The 24,517-nt window shown below is 41.1% G+C and overlaps 1 protein-coding gene across 1 annotated transcript; it reads right to left on the minus strand.

Moving 5' to 3' along the window:
* Window positions 1–1,128: 1,128 nt before the first annotated feature.
* On the minus strand, window positions 1,129–24,224 carry LOC101465560 (B-cell scaffold protein with ankyrin repeats). The gene is made up of 16 exons (XM_004554365.3): window positions 24,170–24,224; window positions 23,493–23,888; window positions 20,155–20,288; window positions 19,939–20,077; window positions 19,532–19,674; window positions 18,429–18,543; window positions 17,472–17,668; window positions 10,784–10,847; window positions 10,309–10,530; window positions 8,557–8,616; window positions 6,760–6,947; window positions 3,793–3,856; window positions 3,604–3,633; window positions 3,280–3,359; window positions 3,065–3,117; window positions 1,129–2,908 (listed from the first exon to the last, which is right to left on the minus strand). The coding sequence occupies exons 1-15, from the start codon at window positions 24,180–24,182 to the stop codon at window positions 3,085–3,087; spliced, it is 1,878 nt and encodes a 625-aa protein (XP_004554422.2). The 5' UTR covers window positions 24,183–24,224; the 3' UTR covers window positions 1,129–2,908; window positions 3,065–3,084.
* Window positions 24,225–24,517: the final 293 nt, after the last annotated feature.

The raw sequence follows: 24,517 nt of genomic DNA on the forward strand, positions 1-24,517 counted from the left end.
TCAAGACACTCTATATTGTAAGGTAAAGATCCTACGGTAATACAGAGAAAACACAGACAACCCCCTCTGAGCAGGCATGTGGTGACATTGGGAAAGAAAAATTTCCTTTCAACATGAAGAAACGTCCGGAAGAACCAGGTTCTACAACTTCCTGCCTACCTATTTGAGCAGACAATTTGCATGGGGCATTTGAATGTCACTAAACTCTGTGGTGTTGTGCTCAGTTTACTGTTTTAGCTCTTTTGAAAAAATGCTCAGATATGCAAAAGGCCCAGCAGCAACTGGGAGGCAGACAATTAGCAACTCAGTCATGGAGCATGGAGCAACTACAAAGCGGGATATTTTCCTTAGAACGAGCCAAAATGTTCCTCTCACCCATAGCCTCCTGACTTTATGGCAGTAAAGATATTCACAGGTGAAAAAAAGAGTTTTAATCTCTGTTTTTAATTTTCCTCTTAATGACAGCTAGGTGATTTCTTTTTATAGTTAATAATTAAATTTAGGCTTACTGTTAGGCATTATGTAGCAAGTGGAAGCTGCTAACTGTTTGCTAATTACTCTGCTAGTTACTGAACTGGACCTCTTTACAGTTTTTGTGGTGCTGGTGCCTTCTGGACCTTTTTTAATGGAGTTAGCTAACAAATAGCATGGTTTGCCATGTGGCACGGCCCATTCAAAAAGTCCATACTCTATTTTTGGTAAGTGGAGCTCTAGTATTTTACTGAGCTACTTAGCCTTGCTAGCCAAACTTGCTAGCATTAGTGGAAAACTTTACACCATCTTTTCTAAACATGGTCACTTCTGGCAAGTTTGCCATTGTGTTAAATTTGAGTTTTTAAATCAGACTTTACAAAGCAATGTGCGATGCTATAGTATCTTTTATTTAGCCTAGTCTATGATTTATACATAGAGTGCTTGAAAATATATCCTAAAAAAAACAAAATAAAGTGCATTACTATTTAGTACTATTTGAAATGTAATTAGATTTTTATTGTATATTTATGGATTTTTTTTAACAATGCATTGAATTTTACTATTTATGGAAATTCCCAAAAACTTCTGCAAAAAGTAGACAATGTACTAGCAAAAACTTTGGAGGCCATTTTACATGTATTGTGGATTTATTGTTTAAATGTCTATACTTTTACTAAAATTTGCACAGCACAGTAGTATAGCTCTTTGGAAGTCATGTTCATATATATACATTTATGCAATTAAATGTTTTAGAGATTTCAAATGTTTATAGTAAAATACACATTTGGTAAAAAACAAACAAACCTCCAACTCACAATTGTATGAAGTGTGACCACTTTTGTGACCAAAAAGAAACAAAGTTACAGAATAGAGAAATACAGAAAGTGTTATTTCGGTCAGTTAAATAACATATACGATCAATGTAGGAAGTGTGTGTGTAGATTTATGTTTCAGAAACATCACAAGAATTTCTTTTTTCAAAGTGGATGCAGAGTACAGGGTTTGTCAGTCTTTGATCGTGTGTTTGATGTATTGCTGCCCACATACAGAAGCATGCTTTGTGTGGGCAACGCATGACACTGAAGTTCCCTATCTCCTTGTCTCTCTGACTAGGGAATTATTCCATGTGGTGGCGCTCAGAAATTTGCATACACAATGATTTGAGGCCTATCTCGATGGCCGTGCCCGATGCACGGACTGAAATAAACGCAGCAGGTGACAGGCAAACATATGCCTCGAATGCCATGGGGTCCCGAAGCCGGATCATCTCCAAAGGCTAACTGGCAGGTCTAAGTAGAGACGGCATTAATACATATTATTCACAAAGAGCATGATTGAACAGAAAAATGTGCCCGGCGTGTACCCAGCTGCTTTGTTGGCACACAGCTCAGCCTCTGCCTGGGTTTCAAGACTGAGCTTGGATTTAGCCATGCATTCACTGAATTCCCCATGCAGCTCTTATTCATTCATTCAAGCACAGGCAGGGCTATACCAACAAACTGGTGTCTGTGAGTGTGAGAAAGAGTGTGCTCATATGTGCCAGTTCCTGAATGGGTGTGTAAATCACAGCAAATTTAGATTTTTGACAACTATGTACCGTAAATATTTGCTGTTCACAAATGTGATTGACGTGATTTAAAAGCGCCGTTCTAAGAGGGTATTTATTAAATTTGTAAAACACAGAGATGGCTGCATTGTGGCAGCTAAACAAAATGATTTTCCCGGCAACATCAAGCCTTCTTTTACCCTAACATGACTAATATTTCTGCTCTTCGCAGTAAGCCGGCTTACAGCTTTCATTTTCTTTCCTTCAGATTCATATTGACATTTCTTGGCTGACGCGAAGATCGAACACATGCTTCGTGTTTGCAGCCACAGCAAGACGTAATTAATTGATGTGCTCATCTTCTGATTACATACATCAACATGTATGGATACATTTTTCCAAAGCTTGCCACCCAGTCAATAGGAGGTCACAGGTGCATCTGTACTTACAGATGTCTTCAGACTGTGGGTGCGATAGCCATATCTAGAGATATGACGCCCTCTAGAGGGAAACATTTGGAGGTTTTACAGGCCGAGACTTGCTGGCGTGAGCGCTGCCTTTCTCTAGAGAAGAAGCTCATAAAAATGAGAAACACATAATTTCCTCACTAATTATTAAAATTGTGGTTTAGTTTAAACATTTACAATTGTGAGCGAATTGCTGCAAATTCAGTAACAAAAAAACTGTTAGAAGCAGTTTAATCTACAAAATTACAGGAATACTAACATCTAAGTTTTCACAAAGCAAAACTATATGATGCTAAAAACCTTTCATTGTATTGTATATTACATATAATTATTCAAACTAATGCACTGATACAAGTTATCCTATAAGAGGAGGGTTAAGCTGGATGTGGACTGTGTAACATCCTTTTTACTTCTTATTTCTCTGAAAGAGAAAACAAAGAAACAAACGTGTTTATGTATTACAACAGATCACAGCAGCTAAAAGTCATAATTGAACAGAATATTAATAGTGTCTTTGGAGCCAAACAGAAAATATGATTCTGGCTTAAATAATCAAAGAAGTGGATTTCATACTCACAATCGATATAGGACTTGCATTCACCGTTTTTCGGATTTTCGGAAAAAAGCCGTCTGCAAAAGAATTTGGTGAATTGCTGCATTATTATATTTGCTTACTGGGACGTCAGTGTACAGTATTTTTTTTGTTTCAAGCAGAATAATCAACAGATGTGATTAAATGATATATTAATGCAGCTGAGCCAAACTGTCCTACTGCAAGTGAGGTAAACGTACCTGCTGTGCTTTAAGCGGCTTGCTGTAAAAATCAGACTCTGCTGGTTGGTTTCCTCTTTGACTTCCATTCACCGCAACACCTGGGGGAGAAATTATCCAATATGCACTGCTGAACAGAGAATCATTCGGTAAAAGAAAATAAAGGACTCTCATTTAGCGCTGGTGAAACTCACTAGATCAAAACACAAGGCACTGGGGATTTGATTTAATAACACTTCCCGGAGGATTAATTTCCCAGCACTGCGACTGGAGCTCGAGAAACTACAAAGGCATGCCAACACAGATTTCCTCTGCGCGCGCTGAGATAAGTTTTTAAAGACTTACTTGCCGTGTGATGAACGATGTTGATTTTATCTGTAGGGAGAGAAGACTTTTTAAGCCATTTACAGTATACAGTTTAATACACTCATTTGTACCGGGGTTATTTATTCCATATACTTAATATTTTAAAGAAAACCAAAAAGTCTCTGCGATGACAGCACAGTTTAGCCCACATAGAATGTGAATATTTACCATAGACGCTGTCGTCTGCCTCTCTGTTGTTTATGATAGTGGCTCTCAGATGGCTCAGCTTCTGCTGTAGAGACAAAGATCAGTGCTTCAGTATTAGACTGACTGTACAGAAGGCATCCAGGTCTTTATACATTCTGAGATTTCCATGATGGATCCGTGTTATGTTTACACTGGCTAAGACAAAGAAAAGAGCGCGTTTCACAGACTCATCATAAATCTTTCGGTGCTTTCGTGGAGGTCCAGTGGAAAACATACTGCAAATATAGTCCAAGTATGCAACAACAGAGCAGAACAAAAGGGTGGAGGTAGTTTTACTGACGATATTAGTCCGCAGACCAATAAATCTGCTCTCTGTACTGCGCTGCATTTCAGAGAGCAATATACTTTTAACTGTTGATGATGTTGATGTTAAGGTGCTACCTTGATCATTTATCACTAAGTCTGTTATAAGATGTGAAAAGTAGTAAGAGTCAGTGCTGAAATGCCCAGGTGAAAGCTCCTTATATCAAATATTGAAAATTTGTGTAGCAGAACTGGTGACTCTTTAGTCGGACTTTGATACAGTGTGATCTCTGTTGCTCTACTCATTCTTCTCCTCGAGTCTTACATTTTGCAGGTATTGTGACTTGACTTCAGTGTTAGGCGGGAAACAAATTCCTTTAGCTTCTACAAAGGCGTCTACCGCTGTTTTACAACCTCATAACCTGTCTGTGTAACGCACAGCAGCGCACCGTAGACCAGACCTTATAACTTGCCTCAACAGGAAAAGCACAGGTGTTACTAATAACATTAAAAATGTGTCTCAAAAATGAGACGGCGCGCCAACAAAACTAGGACCCTGAAATAAAAGCAGGTACATGGAATTAGCGCATCATCTGTTTTATTATTTCCTACTCTGACGTGCCAGAAAGTATTAGGTGAAAAAGGTTTGTTAAGGCAGATTGAGCCCGAGCACTTCATTGTAAATTAACTGCAGTCCTGATGAAATTTACAGTACTGTGCGAAAGTCTCAAACCACCCTTCATGTCTTTATATTTTGCAGCAATTTATTCAAACACCTGAAAACATAACTGGAAAGTGTATAAGGAGTTTGTGCAATTCTAACGAGCTCGAAAGTGAGTATTTGGCATGACCACCTTTATTTTCCTGCACACACACAACGCTCTGAGGCAAGCTGTCTTGTCAATAATCCTTTTTTTATCCAGGTAAAAATCTCATTGAGATTCAAATCTAATTTCCAAGAGAGACCTGGCATCGTGGCAGCAAAAAGTCAAAACACAAACGCATAAGGGTGAAGTAGTCATCAGGAATAGTTCTCCAGGCTTCTTGAAGGACATTCAAAGCTCTTCTTTGGATGTTTTCTGCCTTTTGTTCTGTTCTCTGTCAAGATGATCCCACACTGCTTCAGTAATGTTGAGGTCTGGATTCTGGGGAGGCCAATACATGACTGATTATGTTCCATTATTTGTGTTTTCCTTTACCCAGTTATGCTTTTACTTTATTATCAGGGTGTTTGGGATCACTGTCATGCTAAAAAATTAAGCCCTTTTCAATCAAACACTTTTCAGGTTGAATTGTATGGTGGATCAAAATCTGATGGTACTTTTCTTTGTTCATAATTCCACCAATTTTGACAAGATCTACAACACCACTGGCTGAAATGCAGACCAAAACCATGACAGAGCCTCCACCCTGTTTTACAGATGGCTGTAGACTCTCACAGTTTGGATTCATTACTCTATAAGACGTCTTGCCACTGATTTTACGTCCAAATTGGCATACAGTCTCTTCCTGTTTCCCTTCCCTAAATAAAACTTCTTGACAGCTATCCTTCCACTGAAACCATTAGATGGAAGGTCCAGATGCATCTCATGTCCTGTGTTAGGTCTTTGGTGGATTATTTTTTTCTATTTCTTAAGGACTTAACTTTCTGTACTGCTCACTTTCTGTAGATAGTTTTTTTTTGTAGGCCTGTCACTTCTTCTTTTCCCCCCACTTCTCCAGTTTTTTGAAGTTTTTTATGGATGGATGGCACATCAAGCCAAGGCATGCCAAGTTTACGGCTAAAACCTCTTTGGGAATCACCTTGTTGGTGGAAAACTACATTCCTTTCCTACCCTGGTGTCCTAGTGTTGCACAGCTACCTGATAACGAACAGATACACCTTCCCATCATTCCCCTATCTGGAACTTAACAGCAAGTAACTTGTGTTGTGCTTCAAATCCTTCACTATAGCTGTTACAGTATTTTGATTGCACAAGTTTCACATTATTATTTATGAATTTATAAAGAATGCCAAAAAAATACTAGATAAAAATACCCCTCAAAACTGGACTGCGGAGCTATTAAAAACTGCTCTCCCTCTCTCTATCATTGCCTTCTTGGTTAACAACATAAGACGCCGATGCAGGGTAGCTTGCCGAAAGCTCTAGATTTGACAGACTTATTTTTTAAGGCACAACAGCTGAAACCACCCAGGTCATGTGATATGTGCAGTTTGGTGTTTGAAGAATGTGTGCGTAGAGGCTCCTCGAGTTGCAGGTGTTGACGAAATAGAGTAGCTACAGGAAAAAAACGACAGCCAGATATTGTAAACATCATTTCTGCTACTTTGTGGTGCGTAACAATACTAGAAAACAGTACCATGTCAAAAATTTACATGCTGCTGAAAATAAGAAACCCTTCCCTTCAAATGTGAGTTTGTCATATTTTTGGCCCCTCTGGCTTCCTGTACAATTCATAACAGAAACCCTATTTTGAATCAGCGATTCTTCACTTCTTTCTTTTTTCTGGCCTACAGAGATCTTTAAAACCCGAGGGACTGATTTCTTTATTGTGACACATGGTTCCCCAGATGCATACCACACTTGCCTGATTATTCAGTATTTGTATTGTATCGTGTGTGGACCTGCTTGCTTCTTTCAGATCCCTTCATGTGAGTTCGGTCAGAGCGTGCAGCGATCCTACCTGCTGCTTGGCATCCAAGTCTTTCTGAACGTGCTGCCAGTCGCTGAAGAGCTCGAGAGCCTCGTCCACAGTAAGCGAGCCTGCCTTCACCTGCTGCTGGAACTCAATGAGCTGCTGAAGCCCGTCTATCTGGTTTGGCACAAAGGTGTCGTAGGTGGTAGAGACACTGCCTTCTCGCCCGCGTGCTGCTGTAAACGACAAGCCCATAAAAACAATAAGCAGGAACGTTTCAACATGTTTACTGCTGTAGATTATAAAATAATCATAATGTAAGTCCTAAAATATCCACCCATAAATTAAATAGCTGATTTCTAGTTGGGAGAAGATAGAAGGAAGAAAAGCCCGAGTATAATACCAAAGCAGCTGGTATCCATAGTCGGGTAATGTGAGTTTGCTCGGCACATCTGTGATGTCTGTGAGTCACCGAGATTGTAAGTAATTTTCGTGGCGAGTGTGATGATCTGTGGACGTGTCATTCAGTGTCACTAATGGAACAGCGAGGCAGACAAATGGCTTCATCTCTCTGTAGGTGCTCACCATTGCAGTTCATCCTTTTTTTTAAACTTCTTAGCATGTGGCTTTGCTTAAATCATTTTATTGCCTTTTTTACTGCATGTGTACCCATTACACTGCTGCTTTAATTACTGCCTTCCCCATGCTGATTACTGGAATATTAATCTGCTTAACAGAACACTACAAATTATTTCATAGCGTCTCCATTAACTTATATCATCCAGCAGGTAATTTTAATAGACAAAAAATTACAACAAAAAATTAGAGGAAAGTATTTATTAAAAAAATGATTGGCACATCTAATCTTAAGTGATGATATCAGTCGTAGCCAAAGAGGGAAATACAAGCAACTGTTTAAAGACATCACAAGCATGAAAAAAAGCATTAACTGCTTATTCTAGCTGCAGGGCTTGTTTGTTTCAAAGTTAATGAACTGCGACTGTCTGTCCCAAACAAAGCAAAGAGTAAAGCGGCAAAACATATCAAAGCTACTTGCATTAGTATGCAGGCGACTGCTTAGTCAAGCCTGAGAATAAAACCCTGATATATCTTCAGGATTATCTCAGCATGGGTCTGGAGACTGCAGATTTTTAGCAGGAAGTCTGCATCACTGAGGGCATGGAGTTTGAAAGATGCAGATGTTTGGATATCTCAGTGGTCAAAGCTTATTTAAAGCAGCACACAGGCAGAAATAAGGGAACGCTATCGGAAGAATGTCTTCATGCAGCAGTAGTTCATGGAGTTCTAGCTCTAGTTCAGGGGTCCGCAACCTGGCTCGCGCGCCCTTCAGCTGTGGCTCATGTGAGCTTTGAACGAAAAAATATTGCAAACTATACGAAACAATAGGAAAAAAGATTACATCTGTTATCCATCTGACTGTGTTGCGGCTAAAGAGGCTCTTTTGATGTTGAAGGTTGCCGACCTCTGGTCCAGTTTATACACACATATCCCAGAAGCCACTTTGTTGGTCCGCTTGTTCAACTGTTCATTAGTGCAACCAATTTAAGAGTCCAGCCCAGTACTGACAGGGCGTACCTAATAAAGTGTGTATGCATTTAAATGATACCAACTGAAGGGCAAATTGTATATGATGAAACAGGATTAGCGCTGCTTTTTGTAAATGATCACATACGACTGGTTAGCACTGGTTTCCTAGTGATGTTATATAAGTTACAAATATTCAAGTAAAGTCCACGTACCTTAAATATTGTACTAAATGACTATTGTACACATTGATCACATGTTACTTATTGCTCTTATTACTATATATTACTCAACACCTACCTTGTTTAGAGGGAAGTGAGTACAGATCTCCATCGCCTGGTGTTTTCTTCCTCTGGAACACTGTTGATGCACAACAGTTTTATGTAACATTGTGCTAATAATGTGGTAAATATCTCTGTAATTTTCCACTAATTATCTTATTAGATAATACTACTAGAATGATGAAAACCAGATCTGAATCTTAAATTTTTTCTAATTTGTGCCTGCATTTTAACTGTCCTGCCACACGATGGAGCCATGATCTTATTTCAAAGCACCCTGCTTGTGGCTTGTTCGTAGCTTAGTTTAAAAAAACCCATCCAGCACTGTTTCAGAAATGACAAACGTAGTGACATCTGAATATATGTTTAAAAATCTCAAAATAAAAAATGCAGGATCTTGGCTCTTTGCAAAGAGACACAGTTGAGCTCTGAATTGAGTTAGACACTCTGAATGATGCTTTTGGTTTCCTGTCAGCGCTCTGAATGAAAGACTGCACTGTTTTAGCTGTCAGAGGCGGGGGAGCTGCGGCCGTGTGACCAACGCTGGATTTCAAATTCAGCATCCACACCCTGGAAGATAATCCCAGCCTCTGACTCCGTCCTCTGTGACAGCATCTCCTCTTTTCCACTTCACGCTCAAACACGACCTCTCTTTCCTGCCTCGCTCATAATACAAGCCCGGCTTTGTGGCTTCATTCGGCCTCGGCGTGTCCATGTATGTTGCATGTGCAGAACTGCCTGCCCATGGGATTGAATTTCATTCACGTTTTCAGTCTCACTGAGCCCGAGATGTCGCTGCTAACAAAAAGAAGACTCCTCAGTGTTTCCACTTGTGCCGTGTTCTCCAATAACTGGCTCGTCGCCTAATCCTCCACCGAGCCTCATCTCTGCCCTCACATCTTTGACTGCGGTGGTGGGAGTTAGGGGCAAAATGTGATCCTTGTGTGGTTTGAAGCTCCTCTGTCTCAATAGATGGAAACCTCAAAATCCCTCTCCTTTCTCTTGTGCGCTCTGGGGACAAGGACGATGGAAAACATGTGTAATGACTTATTCTGGCTGACTTGGCCTTGATCTGGCCAAGATTGGTTGCAGATGGCAGCCCGGTAGTTCCCTCTCTATTACTGAGAGGATGGTTGGGGTGCAGAGAACTCAGTGGTGCACTCAATTCCTTGTTTTGCTTCCAAAATCCCACCGGGAACGGGGTCGGCTCAGTAGATACAAGCAAGCTCACTAAAGAAAAAAAAAGGGGAGCTATTTACTGAGCCGCTCTAATTAGTTTCGTCTATTTGAATGCACGTGAATGCGAGAGGCGGGCGTAATATTGTCTGCGGTAATAATTAATTGCGGCCCCGCGTGTTCATTTTTGCATTTGCGAGACGGAAAAAAGAGAAGCCACAGCTGTTTTAATGATTTATAAGCCTTGATAATACCAGTCACTTTTGGATGTTTCATCTTCATGAAATATTCACACAGCTGTAATTGAACAGTTAGGGACTGCGGGCTCTCAAGGCAGGCAAATGGGTCTTTCTCCAGACTCGCTCGTGTTTGTTTTGTGACGGGGAGCGACTATGTTCTTGCGGTTTCTGAAATCAAAACAAACTGCATCACAAAGCAAGCTCTCTTTTCTCTATTCAGCGCTCTGCAGCGCTCTGCTGATGGTGGCGATGCACATTCCAGGCCCTTCCTCCCCCCATCCTGCATAACTCAGAATCATAATCATCACTATTGTATCTGTCTGAATGAGTGATGCAAGAAAAGAGTCTCAAGTTACCTTGAGTGATGTAAGGGGTTTTGCTGTCCATCAACTGGGTGCCTTCAGGCCGGGGTGTGGGTGCTGGTGGGCGGTTGGCAATGACCACTGCTTTTGCTTTAGCTGAATTCAGGATGGTGTCGTATTCACCATTCACCCCCAGCGGTGCGTAGAGATCTTCATCCTCCCCCTCTTTTTCCTCCACCTGTTGCAGTTTCTGTGTGTCTGTGATGGAAAGATTCCCTGACACACAGAGTGTTTACTGCACTAAAGCCTCAGAATCATAATGGATGCTGCACATGCCGTTTTTGTTTTGTTTTTTTGGCCACTTGTCATTTCACAGCTGATCAGAAGCAATGCTACACGATGTCCCCATCATTGAGGGGAAACGAAATGAAAGGAAACACAGTGTAATCATATGCCGGGGGGCATAAAACAATTCCATTACTGGCTTGCCTTCTGCCCTCCCTCCACTTCCCATCAGTTGCTCACTCACCTGCACTGCACATCATTTCGTACACGCTGGTATCGTCATTGTCCCCGCCTGAGCCAGACATATTCTGCAACAACAACAGAACACCGAGATGCATTTCTTGCGCCCGTCCAGGAGGCCACTTTAAAGGATATTTGTCTTGCATTGTGATACAGTGCAGCAAAATGTGGATTACTCCATAGCTCGCTCTCCCTACTTTGCCCGCCGGCTCTTTTTCTCACCTGCGTTCTTAGGCTTAGAAATTGAAAGCTCAGAGCACAGATGACTCTCCACACACCACCACAGGCTGATATCTTCTTCCGTGCACTGATTTGATGTTCAGCATTTCATGTCAGCTGTGACAAACGTCCAGATTATTAATCGAGCTTTCTCACTGCATCTGTTAGGACTTGTGGAAAAGCAATTTCAGGGGGCCATAATGTGAATTACAGAGGTGTGCTTGTTACCCCGCCTGCTGGCTAACAGAAACCCGTTTTCTCTCTGACAACAAAAGCTGCAGCAGACTAGGCCTCTTCGCTAATAGCACGCTGAGGGACAGACAGGGGTATGATCAGGGTAATTATGAAATCAGACTATCTTCCCTTTTCAGTCTAAACATATCATTTAGTGAGCAATTCAAGACCCCTTTGCTCCATATCAGACCGCATCTATAATTAGGATGAGAAACAGATAATGATTTGCTGCCATATTTCAACTTCTGATAGAGATGCACATTCTGATATGGCTAACAGAAAAAAAACAGACAGTACCACTACATTTTTAAATAAAAACAGCTTTTACTGCATTGTAGCTTTTCCATCGAAAGAGTGAATATGCAATAATATCTACTGATTACAGCTGACCCCGCTGCCGCTTTACGAGGATACATTGTGAATGCAGCAATGTAAATCTGCAGAATGCATGAGATACAGCTCATTTGGATCAAAACATCCACCATATAACCCGCCCTGCTGCGTGTGCCGTTCCCAAGCAACACAGCAAATCATGACTCAATTAGAATATTGCACTGTTCCGAGTACTGCAAATTACACATTGGCTGCCATGAATGCATTACTTAACAGTAGAGGTTCATAACAAGCCCAACAGGTGGAAGGGACGGGTTAATTACCACCACTCGATCATTGAATTTTAATAGTCAGATGCTGTGCCGAAGCACAGTGTGGTATTTTCAGGGGTAGTTCTGGACCGAGGAGGGGTATTTGTTTACTAACCACAAATGCTAAATCATTTTAAAGATGCCTGAAACTGCAGAAGCCCCATTCATTCCAGACAAATTCAATATGAACTGCCGCAGTCCAGACAGTATACATCTAACATGGGATAAGGGCCGTAAATCTGCCTTTAACGGCTGAAATGGCCAATTCACAAGCTTGCTCTTCGCTCGGCTCTCAGCTTTAGCGTGCTCGCTATCTTTTTGCATACTGGTGTCGGCATGGGAGTGTTTGATGTGTGGCAGATTGCAAAGTGTAAAGCTGAACATCACACAAGTGCTGTGCAGTTAAAAATCTGTCCAACTTGTTGTTTTTTTTGGCATAGAACAGCTAGTTGAGCTGGCGAATAAATACTTCACACTTCTGTAAAGCTAATTTTGCTCAGGAATGTGTTACCTTCGCACTTTTCTTTTCACACAAAGCCAAACATGTATTATTGAAGGCTAACACAGCAAGCATAAATCAGTTGTGCTTACATCAATCTGCTGTCAGTGGCAATGCTAAGATGTCGGTTACATGTTTACCATAGTTGACCTATTCTTATATTAAATAACAAACAACTGGGAATAATGTTCCAGAGGGAGAAGGTTTTTTTTTAAACCAGCATTTTACTGTAAAGAAAATGCCTACTTTGATATATCAATAATTTATCCTTCTTTAAAGGTGACTTGATGCTAAGTGACTGCCCCAAAACTAAATTAAGCTAGCACTAGCTTATGTTAGCGAAAGTGCGTATCAGACAGATACTGATAGTGACATTTTCTAATGGCTCATCATATGTGTTACCTGAATGAGACTATTAATTATTTGTTCATTGATTTCCATGGCACTCGCATGGCATACAGTTAGCATCTCAGTGTATACCTGAAACGCCGCTAAAGAAATGTGTAAAGCTGCACGTGGGTGTTCAGATGAACTCGTTTTCTGTTAGTTAGAAGGCATGTGGACTAAGGAACAGTGAGAAGAAGAGACTATGCAAAGTAAAAGCTTGACTAGAGTTGTAATATTCACTGAAAACATTATACAACATTAACACTTTAGAACTTTTATGTTACTACCAACATAAGTCGACTGTAACATAAGCGTTATTGTACAAAAACTCATCCATTCATCTATTTTCTTCTACTTACCCAATTCAGGGTTGTGGCGATTCACGCTCACAGCTATGGGCAATTTAGAATCACCAGCCCAACAGGTGGAAGCCCAATTAACCTAACCCCACTAACTTCATGTTTTTGGACTTCGGGAGGAAGCCAGAGTACCCGGAGAAAACCCACACAGACAACGTGCAAACTCCACACAGAAAGACCTAGGCCACATGGTGGATTCAAACTCAGGACGTTCTTGCTGTGAGGCAAGAGTGATAACCACCAAACCACATTACTTTAACCAAGTATACCCCATATCATAAATACAGTTTGAGTAAGTTTGAATCTAGATGTGATTTCACTGTGTAGAGATCTGTGTTTCCACAGACGTGCATTAGAAATTAGAGTGCAGAGGTGCTTCAATGGATAGCCACTGCCATATCTACGCATATATGTCTCTATCAATATTTACCATACTATGCTGAATAACATCGTCATGCCAACATTTGCTAATTAGAAACAAAGTCGAGAGATTCATCATGTAGGACTGTGAGATAAAACAACATCAACCTAATCTGTTTCACTAGAAACTTTGTCAAGCTGACTGAACGATGTACGAATTCAGGGGATTGCTAAATTCAGGCTTCTTCAACCTGTTAATATCTGCAAAAGCTTTTGATGGAGCTCCATCCAGTAGCTGATATATTTCAAGTGTTTCTAAACCAGCTATGCTAGTCCGGAGGAATAAGTGCTTGGTGAAGTGCAATGGATATGCAACATATAGTCTGGTAATGAGTGGTAAAACAGCGTTTTACTTGAGGAATATGCAAATGTTAAGCAAATCTCTGGAGCTGACGCATATTACCGTGCAGTTACTAATAAACCAAACACCTTATGCAAAATATGGTCAGCTGATATAACAAATCTCACGACCAGAGTCTAGGACGTCACCTAATTTGGATTTTGTGAATTTGAATAGGTGGATACACGAACAACACATAAAACGTTCTTTGTAGCCTTCGGGTGGTGAAGTTGCTAGCTGATTTGTATTTATCGAGTTGTGCTCTGCACTCAAAGCGCACACAGTGAAATCTTGCAGCATGAGCACAGAGTCCATCGAAATGCCAAGTGACACTCAGCCAGATTTGTGACCCAGTTCTGAAATATTAAATAAGGAATATGCTGGCTTGTGTAAGTAATTGAGTGAGCACATTGCAGTCTGAGGACATAAACATTGTTGATACCAGCGGAGCATTTTCTATATTTGTATTCTAGTTATGCTCTCCCTGAATAATTCAGCTTTCCCCTCTGGAGCAGTTCACAGCTAATTAACAAAGAAGTGTGGTGCCGGGGCAGACTAGTGGATCTAACGCAGGCCCTGTGAGTGATTCGGCCCGTCTATGAAGCAGGGGGCCAATCCATCTAGGATTTATTGACAGAGTGCTGCTACGCTGACGCCCAAATCACTGATGCATCATGGGTTGATTAATTGGAGGTGGTGGGGGGAAACACTGCAGATGATTTAATGAACCGAGGACAAAAAAAAAGGAACAAAACCCACAACACAATCATGGCTCTCATAATTTCTCCTCCAGGCCACATGCAAGCACAGTATGTGTTGTTTTTAGCTGTCGAGATGAATACCCTCCAATAAAAACTGCCAAGAAATAACACTTTCGTCTGTGTGCTGTATCTGATGTCTGTTAGGTTTTAGCTATAGACTCCTTTTTGATAGACCTCCGTATGACTCGACCGCTCCTCTGTCAGTTCCGCTCCAACGACTTATTGTACACTCACAGCGAGCACCCGCTAGACCGCTCTGATCGAACCTCGCTCACTATGCACTCACTCTCAATTAGCAGCGTTGCCAGGGGGATAAATACATTTGCAACAGCTGTTGGAGTGCCAGGGCTTTCTATAGGTTAGGCCGAGGCATTAATAAAGCAAAAATGTTTTCGACATCATAAGGAAAGATGAGGGGAAATTGACATTTTCTGACTGAGCATTAAGTATGTCTGAAACAACCTGATTGTAATTTGTCTGATTGGCTGCCGTAGCTTTTATTTTTTCCTCTGTTTCTTTTTTCTTTGTCTTCTGTGCCTCCCTGTCTGTGTCTCTTACCTCCTCTTTTATTTTGAAGTATATTTTCTATGTTGTTGTTCTTTTGTTTGGTATATCTGTGCTTCATTCCTCTTCCCCACAGAGTGTATTTAGTTTGTGCTGTCACATGAAGCTGGTTATCTGCTTGATAAGATAACCCAGAATTTATCGATCTAGCTATGAGTGTGTTCACATAAAAAGGGGGTGACATCTGACCAGTCACAAACGGATAAGGATCTCTGGAACATAACCTGTTCTGGAGCAGGTGATGTCTGCAATCTCTTAAGAGGTTAACAATATGAAAACACACAGTTAGCCCTGAAGTTACCTGAATAAGCCCAAAGCTCATCATCTTCTCTTAAGCTGATTTTATTTTTATTCCTTTTGTGGGGATTTTTGTGTTTTTCAATTCAGTTTTATTTATACAGCGCCAAGTCACAAAAACAGTTGCCTCAAGGCACTTTATATTGTAAGGTAGACCTATATATAATAATACATATGGAGAAAAACCCAACAATCATATGACCCCCTATGAGCAAGCACTTTGGCGACAGCGGAAAGGAAAAACTCCCTTTTAACAGGAAGAAACCTCCGGCAGAGCCAGGCTCAGGGAGGGGCGGGGCCATCTGCTGTGACTGCTTGGGATGAGAGAAGGAAGAGAGGATAAAATACATGCTGTTGAACGTCCTGTCTCCTTCCCCTCGCCCGCAGTGCTGCCCTTAACTAATCCTGGTTCTGTTCAACTTCCTGTTAAAATTGAGTTTTTCCTTTCCGCTGTTACCAAGTGCTTGCTCAAAGGTTGTTGTTTTTTGATTGCTGGGATTTTCTCTGTATTATTGTGGGGTCTTTACCTTTACTATACAAAGGGCTTGTTGTGATTTGGCGCTATATATACATAAATGTTGATGTTTCTATTCAGGTTTTGAGGTGTCTCTCTCTGAAACACTATTTGTTTTCATAAGAATGAGTGCACCTCTGTGGACATTTGTGGAAAACATACTTATCCTTACTGATACAAAATAACACTTTTATTTAGAGCTTTAGGTAGGAAGATTTGGTAACCTCACTTAAGAAGCTTGTGGGTATCATGAGCAATCAAACCTTGCTCAAAATTGATGTTCGACTACCTCACAACAGTGTACCAAAGATATACCGCTCCGGCTAAAATGAATACACTGAAAAGCTTTTGAGGTTCACTGACAGCAGATGTGCAATGTTGTGTAATATTTGCATTACACACTGGAAAAAAAGGACCCGCTGACCTTTCTGTAACACTGGGTGCATGATGTGTGTTTTTGCTTTGTTTTTTGGTTTTGTTTTGTTTTTAAATATATATATAAATAATGTCCTCACGGACTAATGAAATTAGTATCGGAAAGAACATTGTGATCCTACAGGTTTATCAAGTAAAGTGAGGTAGGTGCACGCAAGGAATCTATTAAATATGGATTACCTCTTATTAGCGCGTGAGAGGCTAACCTGCGGCTCAGGCGCGAGCGCGTCTGCACAGCGAAGTGGAAGGTTGAGCGGGAAGATGATCTCCGCATTAACATGACAAAATGGCAGCTGTTACGCAAGGACATTTTTAACATCAGCGGCCGCATTAATTGTCTGAATGTATGCAGACGACCTGTGCTGGGAGCCATTGTGCACGCATGAACAAACACCGTCTTTCTAATCTCTGTGGGGGTGTTCCATTAGGAACCTCACAGGCCAGATATATTGAAGATGGGAGGAGGGAGCCCACCATCCATGTGCTAACTGAGTCATGATCTGGATATAAAGACGCAAGTTAGGAGGGAGTGTGTTCGCCCCTCCTCGCTTTCAATCCTTCCTATTCTCTCCATTCCTTTCATTATTGATAAGGGACCAGTCACTTATTGTCCTGCTGCCGTACTCATTTCAGTAAGAGCATTCCTAAGTGCTGCACTGCTTACCCCGGCTTTTAGATCTCAAGAACAAACGTCTATCTTGCTATTTTCCTCAACTGTCAGCAAGTAACTGGAATTCAGCTTACCTAAAATGACATCCAAGCAGCTCTGTAACAATGATTAATGGATTCACAGCTTTTTATTAAAATTAGAAATCACTGAGCCGGAAAGCTGCAATCAGATATTGTGATTTTTCTAATAATGTCTTATGAATGTCTTGTATCTATGGAAGGTTAATAAGCCAGAAGCATGATCTAACTTGTTGCAAGGATCAATTCCACATGGAATAAGAGTCAATATGAGCCCAGAAGATGAAACGCACACAGCGAGAGTGAAAGAAGTCTTATAAGGACGTAGTTACCAGCATCTCTTTCAGTATGACGTGAACCTCTGTGTGGCCGTGACTCTTGGCAATCTGAACGGGAGTCTGTCCGTGACGATTGGCCGTGCGGAGTGTTCTTACAGCACCTGGACACTGCAGGAGGAGGCTGGAGACATTTCTGAAGCCGTACCGAGCGGCAAAGTGGAGGAGCGAGGGCACCTCTGCACGGTGGAGCTCTGCGGGGGATGTTTGAGAGTTTAGGTCTTGGAAAGGAATTTCCATCCATTACATTAAGGCTGAAATTGAAAATGAGCTGCTGTATCACGTAATAGCAGCAGATACCTCTGCCTTGTGATAACTTGACGGCGATCTAGTGCAATGTGGGTAATCTAACACATCCAGGAGCGTCAAAGAAAGACAGCTTGGAGGTACTTATTGACCTGTTTGTCATGGCAACATTTCCCTGTGCCCTTTTCAACAGAGTTAAGAATCAATCTCAGTGGCTGATGAAGCCATCAATCTGCCACATAATGAGCCAAGTAATAATGGAAGGCTTTTTTTCCCCTTTCAAAGTGGATACTGCGCTTGATGCAAGTGGGACCTATTTCAGCTGTGTGCATTATGTTGAATTCACGTCATTGCTTCAAGACATGGCCAGGAAAGAGAGAATTAGGTAGACATTATAGTGCAGCAATGCGGCACCTAATATAAATGGCCTGATCTGACACTTTCTGTTGTCATAACCTGCCGCAGCTTGTATCAGCTACACGTTAGACGTATTGATTTGTAGCTTCTGTCTGAAGGAAAAATGTTTTCCACACAATTAGGGATCGTGTAACTACTGTGGTTTGGACTGTGGATCTTCTGACAATCAAACAAGAGTTTTGTTTTTATACATTTTATATACCAGGTTGGGTTTTTCTGTCTTTGCGATTACTCAGCAGATGCTTTTTAATGTAAAGTTCAGACTAAGCAATCCACCATGGAGAGCTGTACCTCTTTCAGGTGCGTTTTCACACTGCAGTCCTTGAAAGCCTCCCGTGGGCATGTTCTCCAACAGCATGGAGGCCAGTTTCTGATCCAGCGTGTTCACAGAGGACACCTGAAAAGCCTGAAATGCAAACACAGTCTAGTGAGTAATGGCTGTAAAGAAAAGCTTGCAGCCTTTTCTCTTAATGACCAGGCTGGAGGCCTTTTTTGTTTTTATTTGATGAACGAATTAAACATATGGATTAAAAAAAAGTACAATGGAACTGTTGTTGATGTTATACTGAATTTACAGTAGAGAGACCATAAAAGTGCCAGGTTGATTTTTAACCACACACACATCAGAGGCATGTCCGGGCCTTTAGTTTGAGATTGTCTTGGCAAATTCTTCTGCTGGCGTGCCTCGAGTGTGCCTCTTCAGCAAAAGGGATCTAATCAAATCAAGTGTTCATGGCTCCAAGACAGCTGAAACCTGCTGTCCTTTAATTTCAGAAAGGAGATGGTGAATGGTTGTTCATAAAACACCAGAAGAAATATGCTGATTCAATCTAATGGATGTTTTCCCACATCTTTGTACTTTTAGGCTGTGTTCTGAGGTAGTGATTGACAAATTTTGATGAGTGAGTTGCATAATCGTGAGTCACTAAGTAGCATTGCGCAGTACCTCAGAAGAGTTACTTCTATTGTTAAGGGGGAGTCTGGAACAGCAGTTAAAAGTGCTCTAAACATGAGTAAGTTAATGATTGACTGCAGGTATTTAAATATATTTGCAAGTGTTATATGTTTGAAGTCCCACTGCTGTTTCTGTGCACACATATAATGTGAGCTAAGAGCCAGTCTTTAGTACAATTATTTAGTACAAAAACCAAATGTTTTCTTGTTTTAATGGTTCCTCAATTTAATTGTCCACCTCTGTAAAAATAGTTAGAAACAGACTCTAAAGAAAGGATGCGGAAATAGAAACAACAGAGATCATTGATGTATGTATAATGAGGAAAATTTCCCAGTTCAGCACTAATCCTTTCTGGGGGAAGTAGTGGAATTTCCCATTTTAAAACTCAGATAAGGCATTTATTCTTTATTCTTTACCCACATATCATTTATGGCTTTACCTGACACATGAAATCTACAGGGTCTGTTACCCTCGAGAGCAGACACGCGATTTCTTCGATGTTGTTGTAGTACTGCAGCTGTGCATCATTCAGCGGTGCTCCACCGCTGTAGACAGTCACTCCTACATTTCCTGCTGGAAAATCTTCAGTAAAAACACACAGATAACACACAGGCATGGTCAGAGAAGATACTAAGATTTTTGTGTGTGACCAAGTTGTTATCACGTGCCAAGAAGTTACTTTAGCAAACAGCCTATTATCTTGGTTCAACTATTTAGTCCCCTGTATACAAAGATAAATGACTCATTCAAAGAAGATCACTTCGTAGGACTTTAGAGGCTTCACACAAGACAGAATAAAGCTTCATTAATCATACAGTCATCACAGTATTTTATTGTTTTGTTCACCTGGGGCGCTGACACATAGGATCCTTTCATTCCAGCGGAGAGGCTTCACTCTTAGCGTCCGACTCTTACCCGTAAACTCAACTTCAGTGTCGGAGCCAGCCACCTCATTTTTTAGAAGAATGAACACTTCCATAGAGCTCTACCAAACAGACAGTACACACGTTACATGTGCTTTGTGAAAAAAAAGGTTTACTAATGACTAGATGAGTTTCTCACCCCACAGGGAACTCTGGAAGGAACCACCATAATGCTGGATCTGGCGCTGTCAGCTCCAGACAACTGCATCTGCACCCCCTTCAGCTCTGATGCTGATGGTTTGTGTGTCATGGGGTTCATATTTGCTGCTGAGGCTGAAAAAGATAGACACTCAATAACATGCTGAACTATGCACTGAGAATTTCTACAAAACACATTTTTCAAATAGCAGTAGCTATCTGAAACATGTGTTTTAGTTACTGGAAGATCCCAGATGGTTGTTCTGCCACTTTGGCCCGAGCTGTAATATCTTGCCGACAGTCAAAGACATTGTCAAGGTTGTCGACAGCATTATAGAGCCACTGGTGGTTAGCAGAGAATGAATTCCTGTAGCATTAGGATAAGTTTCTTGCAGTCGATTTTGTGGAAATGTCTAAGCATGTACCTATACTGACTCTGTACAGCACCACAGTGGATCTCTCAATATGTGAACTCTCAATATGAGGTCTGCTGGTCATACTGTTTTTCTTTGTTTCTTCAACCATCATTCCTAGATCTGCTTCACATTTGATAATCAGGTGCTGGAGATAGCAAGGCAGAAGGTTGCAGCAGTTCACATTGTCACCATTATGCTCCCGACTCTTAAAAACCTTGCCACCTTGGAAACACACTCATCTGCTGCCTTTAGAAACCTCCTGCCAAGCTTGCCTACTCATTGGTTCTCACTAACCCACTAACTAACCTGCTCACCAGCCAACCCACAATCTGCCTATTGCTCTTGCTTACATTGGCTTTGCCACCAGCTTCCCACAGACCATCCTCATAACTTCATTCTGATAATCTCCTCTCTGGCATCTTAGGCAGTTTCTAGTCTTCCTAGAAGACTAGTGGACATCGCGGCAAATTGCTGACAATGCTGAGAGAAACTGTAAATAAACCCAAGAGCTATATCTCAGATTCTATGTGCCTCAGTTAGCATGCTAAATGTTAAAGGTCATGACAGTGCAATTATAAAAAAAAAAACTGAGCAAGTGTGATTTGTTTGGTGGTTGTTTGGTGGGGTGGTTAGGAGAAAGGCTCGTGTCTCTAAAGGAACATGGCAGCAATGCTTAGGTCTACAAAGTTGCATCTGAACAAAACAAAAGAGTTCTTGAATAAGGTCCTTTGAACAGATGAGACTGACGTGGAGGTGTTTGGTCATAATGTGCATGTAATACGTCATCCATAATGCGTCATGTTTGGAGAAAACCAAGTGTATCAACACCTCATGCTAACTGTCAAGCACAGTAGTGGAGGGGTAATGGTTTGGGCTTATTTTGTAGCCATGGGATCTGGGCAACATGAAGTCATTGAGTTGACCATGAACTTCTCTGTATACCAAAATATTACTTAAATAGGAGGCTATCTGTCATGCAGCTAAACTGGCTGAAACTGAGCTACACAACAGGATAATGATCCCCAGCAGAGCAGCAGAATAGTTGATAAAGAAAAGGATCTATCTGCTGGGCCAAGTCACACTCCAGACTTAAATCTGATTGAAATGCTGAGTCCTTAAGAGAGCTGTGCATAACAAATGCCCACAAACCACAATGAATTGAAGCAACGTTATAAAGAAGAGGGTGCCGAAATTCCTCTATAATGACTTGAGAGACTGAAAAATACATACAGCAAACAGTTAATATAGCTGCTAAAGGTGGTGCTAAAAGCTGTTGAATCGTGGGGTGTAATTTTAAGACCTGGTGAGAACTTGATGTTGATTTGCTGTCATGTCCTAACATGTAAAACCTGGAAAAACTGGCAGAGGCTGTACATTGGTTGTATGGCTGCCAGGGGAATGAAGGCAATGATGTTTACTGATGATGTGACTGCTGACAAAAGTAGCAGGATTTGTGAAGTGTACAGGGTTATGCTCTCTGCTCAGATTCAGCCGAATGGCTTATGACCTAAAGCATACTGCAAAGGTTTTCTCATGGCAAAGAAGTTGACAGTTCTTCAATTATCAGGTCAGCTGCATGTATACTTTGTCAGGTATAATACTGGGATAAAAATACTGTATGAGCATGTTAGCATGCTAATGCTAGCCTTTTGTTCAAAACATCGGTGTGCTCAGAAGAAACTGATAGACCTGCTGCCATGGTTACATGATGTTCTCTTGTCGTTTACTTACCTAACCTAGCATGGTAAATAGAGTTTTTAATTTGATGATTTCACATGTGTTTGAAATAGAAAATCTAAACTCTCCTTTTTCATTGGAAACAGCCTGACGCTGATGCATGTAGGTACAGAAACCAGTAAAGAAGTACGCTTACTTTACGTGGGGTACGCACTTATCAAACACCCACATGTCTGTTGCATGTGTCAACAAACAAACAGCTTCATCCTGCATTAATAGTGAAGGTGCTTCTGGGTTAAAGTGTAACTGTTTATAGGCTCCCGCTCTGAACCACTTCTCTGTACCGCTGCAATGAAGCAATGCTGTAAGTGCTATTGAATTTGCATGGCTCACAATGAGTAATCAGTGGTGTCTGAATTTGCATCAAATGTTCCTCCTGCTCCCACACCTGTTTAAATAGAAGCCCACTCCTCCACTTTATGGTTTTATACAAATAGTGTAATTAGGAAAAAAAACGGGAAAGGAGGCAGAGGATAATTGGCGGGGCAGATGAGGACATGGTAGTGATACACGCAGTTTCACCAAAGATGTCTCTGCAGCTGCTCCTAACAAATATTGGATCTTCAAAATGCACAATTCTCATGAAAAAAAAAACTGAGTAAACAGGTTTCCAAGCTGCTCAGGCATTCTAGCAAATAACGAGCACTCGTCTCTCCTCGCATTTATTACAAGGGAACAGCAAGGACATTTGTCCTAAAGGAAGGGCAGGTTGAAAAAGCTGTTCCGGGTTTTCAAAGCTGAGATCAGCACTGAGCCAAAAAACATGTTTTTAACTGTTTGTTTTTAACTGTCATGCATTGAGATATTTTGCATGCTATTTGAATTCAAATTCAAACCTTAAACTTCAAACATAATTTTTAGAGAAACACTAGGTAGCGTTAAGACTGGAATAACAGTTGGAATGATGTTGAGCTCAAAATATGAGATGTGACAGAGTTGCGGGGTATTTCACACCTGACTGGTTCATGAAATAAGATCAGAGACCTCATGGGGTGGCAATGATAAAAGATACCAATAGTTCAGTTTTACTCATTATCCACTCTGCAGGAGGTGGTTGATTTGCTTTTACCCATTCTTTTGCACTTTAGCCAATATTAGCATTCCTCAAGTCCTATAATCTTCTACCAGGCTAAAGACAATGGTGCTAACACAATATATGGTCAGTGATTTTAAAAAGATTCCATACCTTTTCTCACAGTGTCCATCACAGTGGACAGGTACTCAGAGGCGTCTTGTTCACTAGAGATCTGCGTGCACTCATCACCGTTCAGAGGCACCAGCTCTAGCAGGGGGTTCAGGCTCTCCACCCCACATAGCAGAACCACCACATGAGCCGCAGGACTCAACAGGCGTCCCAGGAAGAAGCGTTTCGTCGGGCAAAGACCCTCCAGCAAGCCCTTGGAAAGGATTAGGAGCTTGCAGGTATACTGGACGAGCCTCAGGAAATCACCCTTCGGACTGGTCGCTGCAGCAATGTCATAGCAGCAGATCCCAGCCTCTGAGATGGGACCAGTGAAAACTGACTGTAGGTAGGTAGCCCATTGCTTTGCCTCAGTGTCGTAGACGATCAGCAAATCCCCAGCTATATGAAGAAAAAACGTTATGGTTTCAGTATTTTATGAAACAACATTATCTAGACTTTTCTGGAGCTGAGCCACATAGAGGTAAACTGCCAAAGTAATCCCTGTTTATTTAAATATATAAAAACAAGTGAAATACAGAAATTATTGATCTGGTGATGACAACAAAATCAATCAAAAAGCATTAACTACAAAAATCACATACTACACAATCATTTTTCACTATCCAAGATAAAATAGTAATAATGGGCTAATTAATAAATAATATGAAAAAGTAGCCTACCTGTGTGGCTCATGTCTGCGGTGCTGCTTGTGTGCAAGGCTGACTTCACAGTAACTGGATGGCTATTGTCAGGAGGCGTGCAGATAAGAGGCTGTTTCCGTGCCAAAGCAGACAAAGACTCAGCTATGATGACCAGGAAAAAGTTAGGCTTTGATGTTTTGCTTAAAATATACATAAATAGTTGCTTGATATACGCTATGAAGTTAGTCTAATTGAGAAGTTACACAACTTTTTACTTTTTGTCCTTTAACGTGATTTGAAATTTCCCAACAGACCATAAGAGATAAGGACATCAGAGGTTTAGTTTTGCTCTTAAAATGATGCTGACACCATAAAAGCTGGCGTGTT

Source organism: Maylandia zebra, linkage group LG3 (assembly GCF_041146795.1).
Source record: "Maylandia zebra isolate NMK-2024a linkage group LG3, Mzebra_GT3a, whole genome shotgun sequence".
Taxonomy (NCBI): domain Eukaryota; kingdom Metazoa; phylum Chordata; class Actinopteri; order Cichliformes; family Cichlidae; genus Maylandia; species Maylandia zebra.